Here is an 11,973-nt window from a genome sequence, read left to right as displayed (position 1 = left end):
GCAAGTACGTGGATGAGAAGCGCCTAGTAGGTGTAGTCTGCTTGGATTTCTGAAAGTTTTTTGGAATGGTCCCTCATGGTGGGGGCTTTTAAGGAAGCTTAATAGTCCTGAGTTAAGGAGGAAGTTAATTGTGTGAATAAATACTTGTCTAAAAGGTGAAATACAGGGTGGGAAGTGCATGGTGAGTTACCGTGTGGAAGAGAGGTCAGCGATGCTCTTTACGGGGGTAGGGGCTGGGATACATGGGCTTTGATAAACCTCTGACTGGAAAAATTGTGGATTGTGAAGCGGTGGTATTTGCAGGTGAAACAAGGTTTAATCAGAGCATAAAGGAAAAGGCCTGGCTTAAAGCATTGCAGAAAAGCTTTTATGAGGCTCAGTGAGCATGAAAATGGAAGAAGTTCAACTGTGAAGTGATGGAGTTTGAGGGAGATGGAGAGAATCTAATTTCCTCATTTCATCCGATCTTTCTACCTGAAGCAGCGGGCTCTGAATGAGATCCTAGGGTGGGACAGGCAGTTCTGTGGGAAGGTCAGCTCAGTGCTAAGTGCCAATCAAAGCAGCAAACCACGGTGGGGGTTGTTACGAAAGGGAAGCAGGACACCACAGAGAACATCAGTATGCCCTTAGGTAAATCCACAGTGCATTTACTTCTTGGAAAGTGTTTGCAGTTTTGGTCCATCTTGGAGGCTCAGAAGAAGAGGAGGGATGGCCAGCTGTCCTCAGTTGCCTCTGTATGAGGAACAAGCAAGCTGCAAAGGCTGCTCAGCCTGCCCAAGACACGATGAGGGGGCTGGGGGATGTGACAGAGGTTAAAGAGCCCACCAGTGACATTGAGAGAGTGGATGGGGATTGCTTGTGTGGTGTCTTTTCCAACACAAGGACCAGAGGGCATCAAATGAAACTAGCTGGTGACAGGCTCAAAGCTGGGAAAAAGAGGGGTTTCTTTGCACGGTGCATGGTTGAGCTGTGGAAATCATTGCTATAGGAGGTCATGGATGCTAAAAGTTTACATGGGCCAAAGGGGAAGCAGGACAACTTCATGATTTAGAAGTCCCTGAAACCATCTTCAGAGGTAATTCTGGATCATAGGCTGCTGGAAGGAAAGACAGATGTTGGGGGTATTTTGCTAATTGCTGCCTTGTTACAATCCTCCTAAGGCAAAGTTTGGTTGGTCACTGTGAGGACTACACAGACATTTATCCTGGCCTGTTCTCATGTCATGCTTGGTAACAATGCCCTTGCAGATGTGGGATTGACCTGAGGGTACTGTGGAAGCACAGCCCAGTCACAGGAGAAGTGGTAGTATTCAAACATCACAATCTGATGTCTGGAAGTATTTCTATAATTTTCTTTTCCCCACAAGTTTTGTCTTTCTGTTCCCATTAGCCACACCAGTGAATTTTGAACTGCTGGAATTTTTACAGTGCATCATTCCCACCTTTCCCAGGTACCTGTGACACCACCCCGTCTAAGTTTGGGAACTGAGCTGTGAACACAAGCACACAAATTTCCTCAACTGAAAAGTCCCCTGGTAGGGATCTGGGAGCCTCCGCTCCCAGCTGGGCACAGAAGGAGACACGAGTCTGTGGTCACTGCTGCAGCTGGGGGATCTCAGTTACTGGCTCACTTGCATTAAGCACCCCGCATGGTTGCTGGCAGCTCTGCACGGCCAGTCAGCCTGTAGGACAGTTACCCAGAACGGAAGGAAAAATTTCTTCAGAGCCTAAAAACAGTACCAGGAGAACCCAGGACAGAGCGTGTACTGAACAGGGGGGTTACAAAAGCAGCCAGCCTGGGCAAGCAGCCTCTCCTGGTCGGTGGGTGGCAAAGGTGATAATGAGAATATGAAATCATGGAATTATAGAATGGTTTGGGATGAAGGGACCTTAAAGATCATCTGGTTCCAAGCCCCATATTTTGTGGCCATGGTATGCTATTCAGTGGGATTTAGTAGAGCTGCTTTGTTTCGGACTTGAGTTGTTTGCTTGTCCTCTCTCCATTCTCAGTACTTTTTTTTTTCTTTTGGTTTTTGTTTGTTTGTTTGTTTTATCATGCTTCACCTGGTGATGGATTTTTGTTCACAGGAGGCCTTTTAATTGCCATGAAGGTCTTCAGCCAGCGCTGTGCATTGAACTGTACCCTCAGGATTTCAGACACTTCTAATGGACTGTTAACCATGGGACAGTGATGGCACAGACTCGACAGGGTGTGTGGATTTTTCTTGAAGTAAATGAAGCATAAACATTATTTTTGTACTTCCATAGACCTAGAATTCATGTGCATTAAGGGCTTTATTTATTTATTTTTCCCCTTTTCCTGTCTTTCAGATTTTAATGGTGGAAAGATGCTGCTGGACCAAAATGAAACTTGGCTCTCTAATTTCTCCTCTGCTGCCTCCTCCTTTGTGAAAGGCAGGGGCAACTCAGCAGGGATCGGCCTCCAGGAGGTGGTCATCGGGCTGATACTGACCCTCATTGACTTGATCACGCTCCTGGGAAATACAGTAGTCTTCATCTGTCCAGTGGTGGAAAAGAGGCTGCGCACTGTCACCTATATGTTTATAATGTCCTTAGCCATGGCGGACTTCCTTGTCGCTTGTCTGGTCATGCCCTTTAGGTAAGAAGTTCTGGTAAGGTGAGAGCAGACGGCAGTGTGTGCATGCGGTGGCATTTCTGCTGGCTCAGTGGCTGCTCCTTGAGCAGGGCTGGCTGGGAGGTCACACACCGTGCATAGGGCTGGGCTTTCCAAGGAGCTTAACTGTGGGTCGGTGGTTATACGTACTTCTGTGCCTCAGTTTCCCTGCTCTTTACAATGGGTCCCCTTTTTGATGGAGAGAGACTTCCCAAGGGTACTTTTTCCTGTGGGCTGCGTAGGGACCCTGGCCTGAGCTCCGTACCCAGCTTTTCAGGTGGCTCCAGTGCCACGAGTCCCCTCTTCCAGGACTAGCTCTGCGTTGCACATGGGCCAGCATGGTTGCTGGTTGATTTGACATGCTCTGAGTGTTTGGGGAATGTGAGATGAGGATGGCCCCTACTGTGTCAGCATTGGGTGCAATGATGGTGTTGATCCTGCTGGTGTTTCTAAGGTGGAGTGAATCATGGAGTACATTTTCCCTTCATTTTCCTTAGTCTAGAATGATGATTGAAATCGGTGGAGTTAAATTCTGTGCTTTTGATTTTACTTCTTTAACCTTAGCTTTTATTTTCTGCTAGTGGGAGGGAGAAGGAAAAAGGTTCCTTATTAGCGTATGAAAATGGATGAGTTCATCATCATACTGAACCCGAAAGGCTGTTGCAGAGATGTTATCCTTCACACGCTTGGTGAAACACAGAAATTTGATTGCTTCTTCTGGTTCAGACAACATACCAGTGGAGTTTGTGGGGACGGCTGGTGACCTTGCAAAATAAATCTTGTGCCTGCATAAGCAGACTACTGCAGTCTGCAGCGGGATAACAAATGGTATTCCCAGCACCTGGGGGGATTGCTTTGCCCCTGTTACCTGACTGCATTGCACATCCATAACTGGCAGCACTGACGCAGGGACAAAGGCCATCTCCCCTCTCTCTGTGTAAATGTAAATATTTTATTTTAGCATAAGTAGGGTAATTCAGGCTCCCTCTATATTTAATGGAGGAAGAGGCACTTTAGAAGGCAGTTCTCCCTGCATGAGGTTTATATTTATGGGAGCTTCACTACCTGGCTAAAACATAGTAGAACAAACCCAGAAACCAGTTTACCTGTAGGTTCTGGCTGTCTTGCGCTGGAAAACAGCTGTAGGTTTGTGTAAAGTGGGGGGGCCTGCACTCTATTTGGTGTTCCTGAAGCAGTATGAAGCAGCTGAGCTCTTTTTACGTTCTGTGCTTCAGTTGTCAGAGGGCTGCCCACACTTTTGAATTGGGTACCGAAAGATGTTTTCCCAACAAGCAATTACAAACTGAGATACAAGTTTATAGTATCAGGTGGAAAAAAAAAAAAAGTTAATGATAACCTTTAAAAAATATTAGTGTCAATTTAAATTCTAAACTGGGTGAATTTTTAAGTTCAGACTCTGAAATCATCCATCCCTCTTCACCTGTCCCTCCCCTGCACCTGGTGCTACAAATATCTGCCCTGGGGGCTCGGATTGCAACTTTGTTGCCTGATGGTCTAACCTGCTGCTGTCCTACTGAAGTCAGTGGGAATGTAGTGACTTGACCCCTGTCCTGCCCAGAGGGGATGCAGAAACATCCCTATGCTTCTGTCAACAGTAGCACCCGCTAATTTTTCCCAAGAGGAGAAGCTCTGGTATTTCCTACTGCATGGACGAGGTCACTGAAATAAAATGCAGCAAACCATCTCAGCCTCCTAGAAAAACAGTGCGTCAACCACCAAAGATTACCTAAAGCAACAACCTTCTTGCTGCCTGGCATTTCCTGGGTTGTTGTTGTTGGGGGGGGGGCGGATTTGCTTTTTTGTGTGTGGGGGTTTTTTTGTTTGGTTTGGTTTGGTTTTTTTTGCTTTTCCATGTTCTTGTTAAGCCTAGAAAGGAGAGGGTTTTATCCCAGTCCAACCCAGGTGTCTGAAGGGCTCCTCTCTGGGAGTGCACAGCACCACCTGCTCTCCCACCCACTCCAGCCACCCCTCCAGGTGATCACCTTCTCCATCACCCCAGTCTCACCTGGGAACAGCAGCACCCCACTTACCCAAAGAAGACAAAAGCTGAACAATTCCTGCTTTGAACTGAGTTCCAGCTGATGATCTCTATTGCTGCTTCCTCTCTGATTTTACCTTTTGTCTACTTGATGTCTCCTCTGGTGTCTCCATGCTCTGCACGTGCTTGCCAACATCAGTCCTTGGTTCCTTTTCTTCTAAATTGATTTTGGGTGTTTCTAGTTACCCAGTGTCCTCGTTACTTCTGCCTCCCACCTACTGAGGTGGTGTTTGCCATCTGGGCAATGGGAGGGAGCAGCAGCCAAGAGCAAAGGCAGGTGGGTGTCTCAGCAGCTGTAATTTCCCCTGTAAGACTGGTCATATCCCCCATGACTGGAGTAAGACCTCTTCCTTGGCAAGGGGAAAAAGGGAGTCTGGCAATCCGTTTTGCTCAGTTAGGAACGTGAAGGGGAAGGAAATTGGACAATTCCTACTTCCAGGTTCCTAGGAGAGCATGGAAGGAATGAGAAGCAGCAGATGAAAATATGTTTTGTTGGGAAATCTTCATGTGGTTTCTCATGCCCAACAAGAAAGCAGAAGGGCACAAGAGGCATGGGGAGGGGACCCCAGCTGTGAAGAATATGAGGGGAGGGGACATATCATAGAATGGTTTGGGCTGGAAGGGACCTTTAAAGGCCATCTAGTCCAACCCCCCTGCAATGAGCAGGGACATCTTCAATTAGATCAGGTTGCTCAGAGCTCTGTCCAGCCTGCCCTTGAATGCTTCCAGGGATGGGGCATCTCCCACCTTTCTGGGCAACCTGACCCAGTGTTTCACCACCCTTATTATAAAAAAATTCTTCCTTATATCTAGTCTGAATCTACTATCTTTTAGTTTAAAACCATTCCCCCTTGTCCTATCAAGGGATGGTAGAGAGCATTACAGGAGGGGAAGCATTTCCATAAACACAAATGACTTCTCTATGCAGCCAGAGAGAAAATAGCCCACCTAGGAGAGTGATGTCTTATTTAATTTTTTAAATATTTTTTTTTAAGGGAAGCAAAGAGCAGAGCATGCTTTATGTCCCTCCTGAATGTCCTGGTGTTGTCTGGTGTGAAGCCTTGCTGGCTCTTGGTGGGCGATGGGGTGAGACACGGACCTTGCCAGCTCCATCGAGCATTGCTTGGTCCCACTGATGGAGCAGCTGTTTCACGTCTTTCCCACCACCTTGGCTTTGTATCTATGGTGTTCTTTTGAATTGCAGTTTGCCTCTCAGCTGGCATGTTAGCACAAGCCAAAGAGAAATTATCTTAGGAGCCAGTTTGGCTCAGGAAAATGTGATAGAAAGGAAAAACCAGGTTGTCACCTGCTGCCTTAATTCTGTAAGAGCAAGACTTCTGTGTTATTACTGGTTTGGCTTGTTGGTAGGAGTGGTTCAGCTGTGCTTACCCTGTCTGGGTACTCCAGCCAGCCCAGTTGTTTTCAGGCTGAATATTTTCAGCTACTCTTCTTTTGCAAGCATGAGTGAAACACAGAGGTGACTTTGTTTCTGCTCATACTGTGCGTTTCTTTGGGCTTTTATTATTCCTTTTGAACCAGCATCGTTTCTAAGCAGCAGAGACCTTTTACATCAGGGAACAGGTATCCACTACCCTGTGCTGTAAGAACAGCTGCTAGGTCAGGCGCATCCTACCAGATGTGTGCTGGTGAGAGCTGGGATCTGTGGTCAGGGATGTTCATGACAGCAGCGTGGTCTACTTCTGGAAGGCCATGGTCCTCACACCACAGGCTTTGCAGCGTCTCTGAGGATAAGAAGGGCTTCTGAGGAGTGGCCACAAGGCACTCAAGTCTGTTACTGGACATGGGCTTCGACTTCTATATGTCTCAGTTCCCCACCTTAAAAAGAGCCATGAAACCTTTCCACGTGTGCAGTGGGACCCTCCACGCTGCCTGTGCGGAGGCCACCGTGGTGAAAGGGACAGGTTCTGCCCTGTATTAATGGTTACTTGAATTTCTGGGTAGCATCCCACATAACAAAAAGCTGCCAAGGGCTGGGGCCCTTCAGCTGTGCTGTGCCCACCTACAGCGGCTGTCATGCTTTAGAAAAACCTTCACAAGTCATTGTAATAGATTGTTGTTAATAAGATGCAGAGAAGGCGCTGGTTTCTAACTCCTCTGGCATCAAGCTGACTCTTCCTGCCCTTGCTGCAGGGCTGAGCCCACCTGAGCGCACTGCAGCGCAGCAGCCCCCCTTTCACTCTATTTGACCAGCAAGCTGTGCAGTTACAGGATAATTAAAGCTTTGCAGGATAGGTAATTACTCAGCCTTTCACATCAAATTCACACACAATGGTTATTTCAGCAGTACCCCAGGAGTTTCAGAAAGCAGGGGAAAGAAAGGGGAAGTGAATGGCATCTAATTGAATGCTATAGAAACATGCATCAGCCTTCCTACAGCTGCCCTTTGTTCCTTCCTTTGCTGCTCACTTCTTATGGGCCACTCCTGACTTTGTTAGAAATAATTTTGGCATAATGCCTGCTTTTTGCTGGTGTGTTTACCTGGCTGAGGCACTTGTGAGCTACATAATGTACAAGCTGCACAGAATAGGACTTCCCCCCTGCCCCAAGAGTTGAAATCCTCTTGTTTTGAAGCACAAGACCAGATGAAAAGTGAGTTTCTTGGAGGACAGAGCATCCTCCATACCCCAGGAATCGAGGGTCAATCATAAAAGTCTGTGCTGAATAGGGCGCTGGAAAAAGCTGTGATCAACAAAGCTGTACAGATGTGAATTTGGGGAGCTCTGGGCGCCAAGCACCTCTCTCAAAGCACCCACTTAGAGTGCAGGCAAGAGCATAGGTTTGGTTTTCTTCAGCTGTGCCTCACCTGTGAGTTATTCTGCACTTTGAGGATGAATCCCTGCTGCTTAAGCTGCACGCCCATCTCTAGGACCTCCGTGTTAAAATATGCCATCATCCCAGCAGAGTCTGAGCATGAAATCAGCCCTTCTAGCTTTGACTGCTCCCCCACGTTTTCTCTTACAGTATCATTTACGAGGTGACGGGGATGTGGTTGTTCGGGAAGCTGTTCTGCAAAGTCTGGATCTCCTTTGATGTCATGTTCTGTACTGCGTCCATTGTCACCTTGTGCTTTATCAGCCTGGACAGGTACTGCTCCGTGGTGACCCCATACCACTATTCCAGAAGGATGTCCCGTGGCAGGTGAGTGGAGCTGCTCCTCATCACTTTGGGGCTCTCCAAATTTTCACTTGGCCATGGCTTATGTTGACGCAGGACCAAATGAGCTATAGACAGTGGCTACGCGAAAGCAGAGCTATGTGGCAAAAGGGTCTTTGCACCATTTAAAACTTTGCAGCAAATTTTGAATGAGGTGCAGGAGGAGAATGCAGCTGAGCTGGTGTGACGGGGTTCCTGGGAAAGCACTTTTTTGAGCTAAGGATGGGTTGCAAAATGAGGTAGAAACCAGTGATGTGGGCTGACTTGTGCTTACAACTGCTGTGCTTTGCAGGCATTTCATGGGAATTTCCCCAAGGACTAGGGGAAATGACACCTAGAAGACTGCATGTAGCAGTAGCCTTCCCCCTCTTAAACTGACAGTGTTTTCTGTAGCGATATTTAATGGGGGAAATCCAGAGAAAACAGGCTGAGTTTCCAAGCCCTGTCAAGGTTTCATGTGAAATGTTGCAGTGAGGGCTGCAGGGTGGGCAAAGTTGTCCGAGGGTGGGCAGAGAGGACGCTGCAGCTGCGGGGTGCCTTATGAGGTGAGTTCAGGCTCTTTTGGGGATGTGTTCCCCACTGTAACTCTTGCTGCGTATGATCTGCGGAGCACAGGCAGTCGCCAAAAGGAGGCTGTGCAGCACGCCGTGCCATGGGGCAAGTGCTGCAGTGGTGCTGAGGGTCTCATGTCCATCAGCTCCACCCCTATTGCTCCTCAGAGGATAAGGCCACGACCAGATATTAAAGCTGAAACCAAACAGAAAAATCCACATGCTGTTGTCTTAAATATTCACAAAAATCCTCTGGAAAATCTTTCCTCTTTTTTTCAGCCAGTTCTGAGCATCCCTTATGCTGACCCCAATTCTGACCCCACAGACCCAATTACCCCATCATTACAGACACTCATGCATGGACTTGTTGTACCCCAGCTTTTTCCTTCTCCAGGCCCTGCAGGACTGCTGAGCAGTGATATCCCACACAGGTTACCATGGGGATTGAATCGTATTGGATGTTGTCAACTTAAAATTACTCAGACCCTCTCTCCCCTCCCTGTCTCTTTCCTTTTGCAGATGCATCGTGATGACCTGCACGGTCTGGGTGTACTCTTCCCTCATTTCCTTTCTTCCTGTCATGCAAGGCTGGAATGAGATCCCCGGGGTGGACTTCGATGCAGGCAGAGAATGCATCTTTGTCACCAACTGGATTTTTGCCATCGTGGCTTCTGCTCTGGCATTTTTTGTTCCCTTCATGGTCATGTGCAGCATGTATTTCTTCATCTACCGAGCTTCACGGCTCAAGGCCACTCGTATCATGTCTCAGACGCTGGAGATCCACTACCACCCTAACAGCAAGCGGCAGAACCATCTGCAGCTGGAGAACAAGGCCACGCGAACCATTAGCATCATCATTTCAGTTTTTGTGCTGTGCTGGCTGCCGTACTTTGTCCTAAACGTTTGGCTGGCTGCCAGAGGCACTGACTCCACCAGCACTGTCTTAGTTGACACCTTCAAGATCATCACTTGGTTAGGTTATTGCAACTCCACCATCAACCCAATGCTCTATGCTTTCCTGAACCGGGACTTCCAACGGGCCCTGAAAAAGCTGCTCATTTGCAGGCACAGGTCTCAGGTGGATATTGGAGAAGACATGGTTTCCATAGCCACGTTCTCCAAGACTGCTCCAGACCTAGAATACAGCATTACAGTGCCAGTGCCCAACGGTGCCCTGAAGGGCAAACCCAAGTAATAGGGATTCAGAATCACTTGCTGGAGGTGGCGGTACAGAAAGTGCCAGAGAACATCCTCATGGAAAAATAACAGGTAGGAAAATATGGGAAGGAGGGGCTGGAATATTACAGCTGGGGGCATACAACAAAGATGCATTTCCTCATCTTCCACCGTTCTACGAACAAGGAACTTTAATATTTTAGGGGCAATTCATTATAACTAATGGAGCTAATTCCTTCCTGGGTAATTATTTTTTTAATGAGCATTTCCTAAGAAAAATTCAACCTTGACGCTGGGGGGAAAAAAAAAAAAGTCAGTGTGATAATATGAACTTTGTGTACATCCTGGTGATCTGCAGCATAATGTGGAACAGTATTTCTTTCTCATCAAGCCACTGTAGCTGTCATCTTGCAGCCATGTTACGAATTTGACCGGTTTTAATAACTCCCTGTGTGTCAGCATAGGGGAGTTAGGAGGGATGTGGTCAAAGAGCAGAGGTCACTTCTTTGCAAAGGCACCACCCTGCAGTCTGGGCTGTTGCTCAGGGTTCAGCTCACTTGCTTCTGAAATATTGAGAGGTTCAGATCTTTCAGTGGCTTTCTGTGAAATATCTGTGAGTTTCCTCATTAACTCTGGAAGGGAATATCCTATGTGGCAGACCCCAGGAGATAAGAACGACTTGCTGTAACACCGAGAGCACTGAGTGCCCAGGGGGTTCAAAAGGGGCTACAGGTGACCGACACCAGCCAAAGAGGGGATCTGAAGAGGGTTATCACTTACCTGTGTGTTGTGCACCGTGATGTCTACACCTTGATGCTGTAAGCATAGCTACAGAGTACTGCTGGGCCACACAGCCATTAAAACAAAAAAAAAAAAAAAAACAACCAAAAAAACCAAAAGGGAACGATCACTTTTACCACTCCTAAATGCTTGCCTGGACTTCAAGCACCAGTGGCTCCCTGCAGGAGGGCCATGGAGTACCGCACTGAGGGATGAATGAAAAGGCATTACTGCTCCCAAACGTCTCTGCAGCATTATAACAGTGAGTAAAAGCAGGAGCGGAGCCCCCAGGACCACAGCTTTTCTGTAGCAGAGTCATCCAAGGGCCGGTGACCGCTGAGACAACAGCCATCGCTTCCCCCAGCACTCTTCTGGCAGGGTCTCACGCTAGTTTGCATGGGAGAATCACTGCGATCGGAGCCTGCTCTTAGGCTGATCTTCTATGGACTTGAAACACGACAAGGATGGTTCCTAGAACAGCTTTTTCCGAGTGCTCAATCACATACTTGGGACTGGGCAAGGCTTCTCCAGCCTGGGAAGCAGAGCAAATGCAGCAGAAAGATATCCAGGCTAACATTTGATGCTAAAACTACTGGACTGAAACACTTGAGGGGTGAAGAATGTCACTTTCTTAATAAATAAAAAAAGGAGGGGCGTTAGTGAAAGTCCTGAGTCCTTCTGCTCTTCTGCTTCCAAGACAGCAGAGGACTGTCCTTAGAGGCATAGCAAAAAGCAAGTAGCTACTGCCTGGAGCAGCTCAGCTACAGCAGGCACTGGTACAAGGGTCAGAAGTTCTTTCTCAAGAGCCTGGTAGAAGAAACAGCCCTGACAGGGGGTTGCACAGTGTTACTCCTGTCAAGTTCATGGAGTGGGTTAGGTCACCCAGCTTCTAAGACACCACCAACAACGTGGAAGTGGTAAGGAGAATAACTACACAATCCTGCCCTCACCTGGGGGGAAGCACCTAGGTCCAGTGGGCACAAAGGTGGATGGGGCAGGATTCTTGCTTCTGCCACCCAGTTAATTTTGATAAAAGAGGAGCAGGAACTGTGTGTCAGCCCCAAGAGCTATGGGGGAAAGGGAGCTGAGGGACAGGCAGCAGTTAACAGGGAAATCCAAGGGAAGAGGACTCACTTAACTGTCCTCTGTTTAAACTCACTAAGTTCCTTTTCTGACCAACTACTCACTGCAGCATTCTGCCTTCAACCAGACAAGCCAGTATCTAGCAGAGTTATCCAAGAGCACAAGGAAGACAAGCTTTGTAATCCACTTTTGCCTTACCATAAACCAGCTGAGCCTCTGCAGCTTTAAGTGCTAGTCGTAGTGTCACACCACGGTACAGTGATCCCCAGAAGGATTTGAATCAAACAACTTTTTAAGAGACGGATTTAAGAGATTGCAACTTTTAACAATTTTAAGCCTGTAAAACAGGAAAATGCATTTATACAAAACCAGTTCTAACAGGATAAGAATTATCCCGTCTTCCCTCTTGGTTAACAGCTGAGGGATTGCCTCCATAACTCGTGCGGTTTAGAGAGCTCACCTCCCTTCTTTCTTCAGATAGTACCTCAGTTCCAAGCAGCATACTCATCTTCACCT

The 11,973-nt window shown here is 47.5% G+C and overlaps 1 protein-coding gene across 1 annotated transcript; it reads left to right on the top strand.

Moving 5' to 3' along the window:
- The first annotated feature begins 242 nt into the window (after positions 1 to 242).
- On the top strand, positions 243 to 11,754 carry LOC102049671 (histamine H2 receptor-like). The gene is made up of 4 exons (XM_055700656.1): positions 243 to 303; positions 2,331 to 2,619; positions 7,676 to 7,852; positions 8,938 to 11,754. Exons 1-4 carry the CDS (start codon positions 243 to 245, stop codon positions 9,611 to 9,613), a joined length of 1,203 nt encoding a protein of 400 aa, XP_055556631.1. The 3' UTR covers positions 9,614 to 11,754.
- Positions 11,755 to 11,973: the final 219 nt, after the last annotated feature.

The sequence above is a fragment of the Falco cherrug genome, chromosome 1 (genome assembly GCF_023634085.1).
Source record: "Falco cherrug isolate bFalChe1 chromosome 1, bFalChe1.pri, whole genome shotgun sequence".
Taxonomy (NCBI): Eukaryota; Metazoa; Chordata; class Aves; order Falconiformes; family Falconidae; genus Falco; species Falco cherrug.
Note: the sequence above shows the minus strand (reverse complement) of the source record. Positions and strands in the feature narration are given on the sequence as shown.

Excerpts from the sequence above, each read along its gene's own strand:
- LOC102049671 (XM_055700656.1), top strand. The coding sequence starts at position 243 with ATGGGCTTTGATAAACCTCTGACTGGAAAAATTGTGGATTGTGAAGCG. Across the intron at positions 304-2,330 it reads TGAAGCGGTGGTATTTGCAG|ATTTTAATGGTGGAAAGATG; the intron begins GTGAAACAAGGT and ends CCTGTCTTTCAG. Across the intron at positions 7,853-8,937 it reads AGAAGGATGTCCCGTGGCAG|ATGCATCGTGATGACCTGCA; the intron begins GTGAGTGGAGCT and ends TTCCTTTTGCAG.